At 34.9% G+C, this 11,817-nt stretch overlaps 1 protein-coding gene across 1 annotated transcript; it reads left to right on the top strand.

Moving 5' to 3' along the window:
- Window positions 1-546: 546 nt before the first annotated feature.
- Window positions 547-11,815, top strand: LOC135154661 (nose resistant to fluoxetine protein 6-like). The gene is made up of 8 exons (XM_064101504.1): window positions 547-649; window positions 2,403-2,495; window positions 3,818-3,989; window positions 4,558-4,637; window positions 5,683-5,793; window positions 9,502-9,643; window positions 10,771-10,972; window positions 11,546-11,815. Exons 2-8 carry the CDS (start codon window positions 2,437-2,439, stop codon window positions 11,719-11,721), a joined length of 942 nt encoding a protein of 313 aa, XP_063957574.1. The 5' UTR covers window positions 547-649; window positions 2,403-2,436; the 3' UTR covers window positions 11,722-11,815.
- Window positions 11,816-11,817: the final 2 nt, after the last annotated feature.

An 11,817-nucleotide genomic window follows, 5' to 3' on the forward strand; every position in this document is an offset into this window, starting at 1 on the left:
TATAAAGGAAATTTGCATAAACCATAGGTTCAACCGATGGTTTTTAAAACCACCTTTGTGAATTCGGGCCGTTGTGTTTCTTTTTAGACTATATTCTATCTTCTGTCTTCCTCTTTTCTCTTTTGTTCACTAAGATCAGGGGAGAGAATGAGGTCCCCCTGTGGGACTCTAAGCTCATCATATGCAACTAACTGTATGACTAAATTGACTGTCGTAACTGTATGAAATGAGAAGGAAAAAAACCCCGTAATTATATCAATAGGCAATTTAAGCATTAATTGGTTAGTATTTTACTCTGCCACAATGGCCGTTCTGTTGATTTTATATTAACATCTATCAAAATGTTGTATTCAATGGAAATGTATTTTTCAAGTCTTTTGCATGCATTCGCCGATCTTGCTAGAATTATCTTTGTTACGTTTTACAACATTCACATTGAATAGGTTTTAGGGAGTATCTAAATCCAATGATTCTATTGATAAAAAAGGACCTTATATTTTTTCTAATAAACGACATAATTTGACCTGAATTGCTATCATGTTATCGTTTCAGCTGATATATTGTGGGTGTACACCGGTCCCGCTAAATGGTTTACAAGTCAAGTTATATACAGTGCTTACGTCGCCTTAGATACATTCTTTTTCCTGGGGTAAGTTGAATCAATTAGGGAAAATTTATATTTCCCATTAAACCAATAACATAAAAAACTGAATTATTTCATTTATACAAGTACTACAACAGTAGCTATTTATTCTACCTTACTACTGTTACTTAATCTACTACTACTACTACTACTACTACTACTACTGCCACTACTACTACTGCCACTACTACTACTACTACTTCTACTACTACTACTACTACTACTACTACTACTACTACTACTACATGTACTACTACTACTACTACTACTTCTACTACTACGACTACTACTGCTGCTGCTGCTGCTACTAAATACTACTACTACTACTACTACTACATGTACTACTACTACTACTACTACTACTATACTATTACTACTACTACTACTGCTACTACTTTTACTTCTACTACTACTACTACTACTGCTACTACTACTACTACTACTACTATACTACTACTACCACTACTACCACTACTACTACTACTACTACTACTACTACTTCTACTTCTACTACTCGTACTACTACTGACGGGTGTACTTTTTTCGTTTTATCTTTACAGATTTTTTTATTATTATTATTATTATTTTTTTTTTTTTTTTTGGGGGGGGGGTTACACCATTACCCCCTTCCCATAACTGGAAAATTAAATATTTCTTTCTCATTCATTGAAACTGCAATTGTAGGTTATTTCTGTCCACCAAATAGTGCAATAAAATGTGGATACATGAATGACTTACAATTTGGTAGTGATGTTGTTATGTCGTAAGATATTTAGCAAATCGTTAAAATTAATGCTACTGGAAGATTATAATTAATTAGGTATGGTAAAATACTGCCTGAAAACAAATAATTCTATATAAAGATTTTGTGAATAATTAAGATATTTTTTTCTTGTAAAAAGTGTAAATATGTTCATTGAAAATGATCGAAATTTTCTGCAACAGTATAAGTAGAATTAGTATTGATTTTGATGTACAATATTGAGATTTAGTTAGATTTATTGTTTAAACTATGATAATGACATTATTTGGGGCTAACCTCGATTAGCATCTTGCTATTATGTTAGCTCCAATTACCAAATGTTTTGTTTATATGTGATGTACTATTCCTTGTAATTGTACCTGACAGTGATATTTTGTAATAAATTCAATTCAATTCAATATACTAACAAAGAATTAACAAAGAATAATTCCAATGTAAAGCGCTTAGAAACAAAGTGTAATGAGCGCTATATAATTGTAACTATTATTATTATAAGAATTAGCCTTTTTACAATGGAATATAATTGATAAAGTTCTGGGAATGGACTCAACAAATATTCGTTTGTACTCTTACTTAATGAGTGATACATTATTTATCTGTTATATCAATACATTAATGAAAGTATTAATGAAGTTTTAGGCAGTTGTTTTGTGATTTTTTTGTCATTTTATTTATTTATATATTTATTTAATTATTTATTTATTCACTTATTTACTTATGTATTTGTTTATTTATTCATTATTTTATTGATTGATTGATTGATTTACTCATTGATTTATTTTTTTATATATTTATTTTTGTTTAAATTGTTTTTATTGATCGATTGATATTATTTTTTTATTTATTTATGTATTCATTTATTTATTCATTTATTCATTTGTTGATTGCTTGATTGATTGATTGATTAATTTGTATTTTGCCCCTGAATTAAAATGGGGTCGTATGCGTGTATCACTAAATTTTACCTAATGTCTGTTATTATTTTGTATCATACAGCGGTCTCCTTGTTGCCTATACAGGGTTCAAATACATGGCAAAGTCTGTTGGAAGAGTGAACTGGTTAATTGCAATAGTTCATCGTTATCTCAGGTAATAATCTACTTTGGCCACTCTCCACCCGGGTGAAGTCAATGTTGTACTCGATTAGGGCGACAGAGGGGGTTTTCACTCCGACGCATACGGATAATTCAAGAATAGAACAAAGAAATGTTTGTCTAATTCCCTTTATGACAAAGAACAACCAAAAAGGCTTTGTCGAAAATTTGGGAATGAACGAAGCAGCAATTTCGTCCTGGACTCTGATGGACAAACGACATATATTTGCAATTATTCGTCAGCTCCGAAACTCAGGACGAAACTCATGTTCCAGTTCACCAATTACAATCATATAGATTTTCGACAAAGACTTCCCAGCTATTCTCTGTGATTTGATGGGCATTCTCAATACATTTTCTGTGGGATTTTTTTAAACCCTGTGTACGTCTGCTGGCAAAAAACTCCCTGTGCTTGAACGATTACATTACCACAATAGCAGGGTAAATTCTGGTATTGAATGCTTGTTTGGTTTATTTTTCACGCAAAATCACATTTATAAACTTGTCAAAGTCATAGTAGCCCGTATCATGAATTAAGGAAAGTCTTTAATCAAATTTCTATTAGTATAGCGCAGATCGCATCCTGAATTTTCCGTCCAATTGATGCTAGCGAAGTGATTTTATACCAGGTGTTTTTTATGTTTGAATATAATAGTGTACGTAGAATGCCTTATGATATTGATGGGCATGGATGTCGATCGATGTTCATGGTTGGTCGGACGACAAACCCAAACTGTGACGAGATCTTTTTTTTGTTTAGGGAGAGGAGGGGGTCAGTGGCGTAAAAGTCTAAATTTGTTATGGGACAGACATTGTGTAAAAGACAAAATATTAAAAAGCCGCGAGCGAGCTAAAAATGACCTTTTCAATACAAACATTTTAATTTGTGATACCTTTTGACATGATATTTTAAAGATATATACATTTTAACCCTCTTTCTTTTTTTCTTTTCTTTTTTCCTTTTCGTGAAACATTTGGGCTCTATTGGTTCAAGTCCCATATCTGTACACGGGGGGGGGGGGGGGGGGTAATCCTTAAGACGAACGGTTTAACTTTATGTTAGCTGTATGTAAGACTAGACTAGATAAGACTAGATACTACTTGTGTGTACTTGATCGACAATGCGAGCACGAAGTTCGAGCAGAAATCTTTTGAAAGAAAACAAAATACACGCTATAGTGGGTGATTGACTTACACCATGAATTTATCTCTGGTTTAAAAAATGCTTGACACGGTCCTATCAACACTGACTGGTTTAGTTTTAAAACCATTGATTTGGCAGTGATCGTTTTTCCATCATGTCTTTACTATCCACAGAATAACACCGGCAATGGCCGTCATGATTCTTTTATACACCTTTGTGTACCCGTATCTTGGTGAGGGACCTTTCTGGCATTTACGAGTCCAAGATACCCTAGCCTGTTACGATTGGTGGTGGACCAACTTCCTTTACATCAACAATTTCGTGCCATCGAATACATCCTCCGGGGTGCAGTTTCCTTTTTTTTATATTTTGTAGATAATGGGGCCATTATAAGTACGGCCATGAAGGTTCTATCTCCATTGTAGGGCTGGGGGAGGGGGGGGGGGGGTGATTCAGCCTACCTCTTGGACTTGGCCGTTGACTCCGGTCATGCCAAAGACCGGCAGCACACCACCTATGATGTCGTCTGCTCATTCTTTTGGTGGTTAAGTGCGACTCCAAGTCGACTCCAAGTTGCACTTGAATCTTTGTGAAAAAAACCCTGTTCTGTTTAATTGCTAAAAAAAACATCCTGATATGACAAATTTGAAGGATTGATTCTGTCACATTTTCTGTAAAGTCTTCTGTTTCTGAAAATAAACTTCTGTAATTTTTTTAAAAATTATATTATATATATTATATGATATTGATTGGCTGTTTACTCTGTTACCATGGTAGTTATCATAATGGTAAATTTACAATAATTGTAGATTTATATGAAACAAGTACCTTGTGGTGATTAAAGTCTGAAAGCTAGCCTATTTATTTGACCAAAGAAGAACATTTTATGTGCCTTTTCTCTCTCGTGGTTCAGTGCTTATCCTGGTCATGGTATCTTGCCACGGACATGCAGCTATTTCTGCTTTCAATCATCCTCATCGTTCTCATCTGGTGGTAAGATATCTTCTTTAATGATCTTCCAGCAGAAATCCTGCTGAACCCTAAATCCTCCGTTGACATAGAGGCGGATCCAAGGTTTCATTATGGCTAATCAGAGGTGAAGACAAATCTATTATAATTGGCAAACATTTTGGAAAACAAAAGAGGGGGTTCGGATTGCCCCCTCCCCCCAAAAGGACATGATTGCTGTTTAGAAATGATTGACAAGTGAAAAGGAATGCATTAACAAGTAAAGATGAAAAGATTTTTCTAAAGGAGCGGGGAGAGCCAGGAATGTTGGGGGGGGGGCGGACTCATCCGTCTCAGTGCCTTACTAGCGAGTACAATTTTGATAATGTTCTGAGTTTCGACGGAGCAGGGGACGGAAAGGGGAGGGGGAAGGGCAGCGGAGTCTCCTGTCTACATGATAGAAATCAGTGCTTTTAGAAAACTAGTATGCGCATTATGTGGTTTCTAGCGGGATCCCTATGACATGTTTGCTTTAGTTTTCAATCGTGCTACCATGAACCATAACTTGGAAGTAGGCTCAAAGTTATACAAAACTTGTATGCCCATCCACAACCATCAATATGACCAATTTGTTTGCTGTTGATATGCATGAACATTAAATAAAATCCTGTAGGTTGAGTTCCCTTTGCTTCATTAGCTAATATTTCGTCAGGTTTGTTGATGTCGAATCGAAAATAATGCTTGTCTCAATCAATCAATCAATCAATCAAAATCAATACAATGCATCCACTTCATATGCAATAAATCCTGCTATATTATGATAAGCCAACTATGAAATGAATGGGTAGGACTATTAATTCAAAATATTCTTAAACGGTCTATATTGAAACAACAATGTTCACAGCTCAATATTTTTTAAAACATTTGTTTAACTTTTTGTAAAATATTCAGGAATCAGTTGAGATCGTAAACCAGTCTGTCAGAGTGCAGGTTGTGGTACTGTTAAATTTCACTTTGACCGTATATTAATATTCTTAGCATTAGTTACTATGTTTTGATTACTCTAATTTATTTGAATGTTTCTTTACAGGTTTCCAGTTATTGGCATCTTTGTATTATGTCTTCTGACAGTCACCAGTATCATCATACGTGCTGTTCTCTTTTCTGTGAGGGAGTACCAAGCAACTCAATTTGCCAATGCGTAAATTCACATTTTCATTATATATATCATTATTACAGAATAAATAACAAACATATATAGTCGGGTCCGCAGGGGCAGGGGCGTCGATCCATTTTTCAGATGGGGGGGGGGGGCAAAATCATAAATCAACGTTCCAAAGGCGCTCGATCACACAAAACGAACAAACTGACCCACACACACACACACACACCCTCACACACATAGGCCTATATATATTCATTTATGACTCATAAGAAAGAGATACACATCTCAACAACAAATTAATATGCGAACGCGAAGCGCGAGGTGAAATATTTTAGTATACTGACCTGGAAACAGGAAAAAGGTACCTGTTTGTAATGACTCATGAGGAGGATATATACATTTATTTCACTAACAGATAATGCGAGTGCCGATAGCGAGCTGAAATTTATTTATATATTGACCTGAAAGCTTGATAATCTAAGTATTTTTGGTACCAATGATTAAGATGGGTATCTAAATGTACAATAGATGCGAGCGCGAAGCGCGAGCTGAAAATTTTGATATTTTGATATGAAAAAAATGACAGTTTAATGGACGTTTTTAATAAAGAACAAGATATATATCCAACAAAAGATTGTTGCAAATCGAAGCGGGAGTTCTTTTGAGGTTTAGAACTGAAAACGGGACAATTTCACCTATTTAAAGGTCAAGTCCGCCCCAGAATATTGTTGATTTGAATGGATAGAGAAAAATCAAACGAACATAACACTGAAAATTTCATCAAAATCGGATGTAGAATAAGAAAGTTATGACATTTTAAAGTTTTGCTTATTTTTCACGAAACAGTTATATGCAGAACTCAATGATATGCAAATGAGAGAGTCGATGATGTCACTCACTCACTCACTATTTCTTTTGTTTTTTATTGTTTGATTTATACAATATTTCAATATTTACATATTTGACCATTGGGACCAACTTGATTTAATCACAAACTGTTAAAATAATGGTAATTGCACCTGTTCAGGGAGGAATAATAGTTCGTTCCACATGACGATGAGGAGAAAATTAGAATTTTTCATATTTCATATACTTAAAGGAGAATGAAACCCTTGAAACCAGCTGAATCCATATCAAAGAGAAAAATCAAAGAAACACATTGTTGAAAGTTTGAGGAAGATTGAATGAATAATAAGAAAGTTATGAGCATTTGAATATTGAGATCACTAATGCCATGTAGATCCTCCCATTGGCAATGCGACCAAGATCTGTGATGTCACACACGTACAACTCCCTCATTACTTAAGTACTTATTTCACTTATATTCTCACTTTTATAGAGTCTATCACAAGGTGAGGTGTTCTCTTTATGAGAGGACAAGTACAGAGGTTTCACAACATTATATCATTGATGAATCGTTTGTCATATGATTAGAATGAGCAAAAAGAGATGTTTTGGGGTATATTTTCAGTGTCCAAAAGGGGAGAGTTGTTCATCTGTGACATCATAGATCTTGGTCGCATTGCCAATGGGAGGATCTCCATAGCATTAGTGATCTCGACATTCAAATGCTCATAACTCTTCTATTGCTAGTCCTATTTTACTCAAACTTTTGTTGATCTCATTCTTTGATTTTTCTGCTTTCACAAAAGCTAACTTGCTCCAAGAGTTTCATTCTCCTTTAAATAAAAAAGAAATAGTGAGTGGGTGACGTCATCTGCCTGCTCATTAATTTGCATACCGACCAGGATGTGCATATAACTGTTTTGTGAAATTAAGCAAAACTTAAAAATGCCATAACTTTCTTATTTTACAACCGATTTTGATGAAATTTTCAGTGTTGTGTTTGTTGGATTTTTCTCCTTTTATTCAAACCAGCTTCTTATTGGGGTGGACTTGTGTAGGGTTTTTGCTACAGAAATGATGCGAGCGTGAAGCGCGAGCTGAAAATGTTTATATTCCAATTTGAAAAGCGAACATTTTGAGCACGAGTTTAAATAAAGAACGAGTTGTGTATGTCAATCTCGCTTGCTGATTTCTGTGTAACATTACAATCTCATTTTATTTTTGCACATGCGGAATTATTGGGAGGGCAAAACGATATGTTTGCACCCCAATATTATCATTGGTGGGGCGATCGCCCCCCCCCCCCCCCCCTGCGCAGGAGGTGGGGGAATGTGCAGATCGATATATCTAATATAGGCCTATACAAGTTGAGAGCAAAAAAAGAGGAAATACCCTGGCGCCGCTCTTTTCATATATTTGGCTCTTACGGGCCAGGTTTAACTCTATTTTTATTCGAGCAAAAATCATCGTGAAAGAGCAACTCTTAGTGACGTTGCAAGAATCGTAACGTATATTTTCGATCAAAAAATTTATTATGTCTTGCTTTTATTTTGTGGGAGCGTTATGGTCTAGATGCAGTGACATACAGGTGGGGGGTTGAGGCGCTTGTCTCCATTTTTTTTTGTGAAAATGATGAAAATCCATATTTTATTGTTCGAAATTAATACACATGAAATGAAATACTCCGAAAATTTGCTTTGCCCAATTGATCGTGGGCCCGGCAGCCGCTGTGTAGCGCCAGATCGACGAGGCTCTATCCCTTTAATCGTTGAACGCCAAACAGGGTAGCAGCAACTCCCATCTTTTAACGTCTTTTGGTCTGACGCGGCCGGGGTTTGAACCCCCGACCTCCCGGTTGTGAGACGGACGCTCTACCAACTGAGCCAACACACCAGTTTTTCGCGACCAAGAAAAGGAAAGAGAAAAGTGTTAAATATATCATTTTCTCTGAATGTTGTCAAAATCTATCACAAAATTAGATTTTCATAATAAAAATGTCGAAATTTTTGCTCACTCGCAGTAGAGTATATAGGCCTACACATAGTAACTGCGCTATATAAAGAGACCGTATGACATTCCATTATTAGTATTATTAGTATTATTATTGATATTATTGTTATTGTTATTAATAGTATTATTATTATTGGTATTATTATTATTATTATTATTATTATCATTATTATTATTGTTATTATTATTATCATTATTATCATTATTATTATTGTTATCATTATTATTATTATGATTATTAATTAATTGCAAATTTGAAATTTGTTGGTGACCTCCTTGCAACAAGAAGTGTAAACTAATTTGCTAATAAATCAATCTATTAGTTATAAAGTTACAACATAAATTTTGCAATGGATTTCAAATATTTCTTACAACAACCCCCCCCCCCTTGAAGTTCCTTGCCACCTACCCCAAATCTATTAGTTGTGAGAAGATAAAAACGTTGCTGATACGAAAACTAAACATCAATAACAAAAAGGGGACTATAATCTAATAAAGAAGATATATTTATATTGCTGTTGCAGTGGCAAAGGAGAGAGGAACTTTGCAAATAATCAAGGTCTCCAGGAATTAAATACGAAGGGAGGTCATTGAAAGAAAGATGGCTTTCTTAACACGATTGCCACTATGGAAAAGGGATAAAAATAATGTCAAGAAATATCACAAAGCTTCAAATATGAATGTACAGAAAGAGGATACAATGCAAGGTAAGCACTGTAACGCAAAAGAGGTGGACCATGTCTGGCTTTGTCATGTGCAATACTTCAGTTGTTGGATTTATGTCTTGGCTCTAATAATCATTCCTGCAATATATATTGAATCATAATTTTGTTATTAAATCTAATCTTGACTGATTACTATTTTTTTCTCTTTTTTTTTCTTTCATAGACTAGTCGGTCATCATGGTGATATGTCCATGTTCATCTTCTCTGTAAAGCCTTATGCTAATGCCACGCCATACTTGATCGGTATTGCCATGGGATATATTCTGCATATACTAAAGAACAAAAGAGTTCCAAGATTGCATGTGGTAAGTAATATATATTGTCTCTCCCGTGTTTTTTTTTATTTTGGAATTTGAAGAGGAAAAATGGTCGAGATACGAAATGTTTGTTGCATTTATGACCTGAACAGTCGTTCAGAACTGTTTTCAAACTATTTTTACCTGTGGAAGATTCTGTGTCGATTGTCCAAAAACCGTTCAGTACCTTACAAATTTACTTTGTTGAATGAGGTCAACATGGATGACATGAAATAAAATTATTATTATTATTAGTAGTAGTAGTAGTAGTAGTAGTAGTATAGTAGTAGTAGTAGTAGTAGTAGTATTAGTAGTAGTAGTAATAGTAGTAGTAGTAGTAGTAGTAGTAGTAGTAGTAGTAGTAGTAGTAGTAGTAGTAGTAGTAGTAGTAGTAGTAGTAGTAGTAGTAGTAGTAGTAGTAGTAGTAATCTATTAATGTCTGCATATTGGGGAAATAATAATCTCATTGAATATGGAAGTATTAAATCAAGTGTCAAAGAAGGCATCGATATGAAAATATCTTGATCTTAGAATAGCTGAAAAAGCTATTCAAACTTGGCTCATGTATGAAATATGTACATGTATAGGAGGAATGATGGACTGGTTTGATTTGCGGGGAGGGAGCATGAGGTCAAAGGTTACAGAGGTCATTAAGACATTGGCATATCTCTTGTTTGATAACTTTAGAAACGTTTTAGGGTTAAACCTCAAACTTGGTTCATTTATGCTTAATAATGTAAGTGATTTTAGTCTGTTACGATTTTGGGGTCATAATCAAAGAAATATCACGAGTTAGGTACAATGTATGAAACCTAATCTTGATTTCGCAAATTATGCGGAATCATTACTTTCGATTGTACTGTTGAGAGTCCCTCAAGCAGCAATGAAATCAAGGCCGGCCATGGTCTTGACCTCAGGTCGCTTCATATGTACAAAGTCTATCAATGGGAAAAGATGATCTCTAGTGGCCTTGTGACTGGCAGAAGTATCGGCCTCGTCTATAACCCTTCACATCAGTAATTCATTATCAATCAGTCTAACATCATAGCGAGAAACAGTTCTATAGACCATTTCGGATTGTAAGGGGTAATAGAAAAAGTTGCAAAATATGTTTTTATGTTATTTTTTATATTCAGATCATAGTTGTACTTGGTTGGTTGACATCCTTTGCCATTGGAATGTCCCTGGTGTATGGTCTGTATAGTATTTTCGATCACCCAGGGATGGAGCTCGTTCCTCTGGACAAGACTCTTAATGTTCTGTATGGCAGCATCGGCAAACTTGCCTGGACATTGGCTATGTCCTGGGTAGTCTTCTCCTGTCATCATGGCTACGGAGGTAATTAACTAATCTCCTTAATGGTCACTCCTTAATCGGCGAATATGCAGTCAGTTAGGAATGGAAACGATTTCGTTCCACTTCCTAATTAGTGAATTACGTGTGGAACAAGGTTTAGTTTCAATCCTTTATGAGTGGATTCATAGTGAATTTGGAGTGAAAGAAAAGGTTTGATTTCACTCCATAACCTGGAAAAGATTAGCTATACTCCTTATTGACTGAATTAATAGCGAATAAAGAGCGTTAAAGAGTTTAGTTTAACTTCTTAATGAGTGAAATTACAGTAAGTAGTGTATGTAAAAAGTTTTGTGTCACAGCTTAAGGGAATTTATAGTGAAGTTATATTTTCACCACTTAATAAATGAAAAAAAAATGAGTGTAAGTGCATGTCGGACCCAAAATTGCTCAAAAAAAACATGATTTTGAATGCGTAGTCAATGCAAATTGTGTTTTTATTTTCAACCAAAAATTGTGATTGTATTGATGTTTTGCTAGTTGAAACAGATTTTTTTATTGATATTTATGATCGCAAAAGGGCCCCCAACATCTCATCTGTATTGTTCATTATTACAGGTGTGATAAATCGATTTCTTTCCTGGAGATTGTGGATCCCTTTGTCTCGATTGACGTTCTGTGCGTATCTACTACATCCTGCTATTATTTATCTCTTCACTGGAACCGTTACAACGAGCTACAATGTAACCGTCATCGATCAGGTAGGCCAGTGTACAGCATGGTTTACCAAGTAAACTTACTGATTGAAAAGAAAATAATGAATTGTAATATATGGAACAACCTATTTTCATTTAACCATTGGTGTCGATGACTGACATGTATTTTGTTCT

This window comes from Lytechinus pictus, chromosome 1, assembly GCF_037042905.1.
Source record: "Lytechinus pictus isolate F3 Inbred chromosome 1, Lp3.0, whole genome shotgun sequence".
Taxonomy (NCBI): Eukaryota; Metazoa; Echinodermata; class Echinoidea; order Temnopleuroida; family Toxopneustidae; genus Lytechinus; species Lytechinus pictus.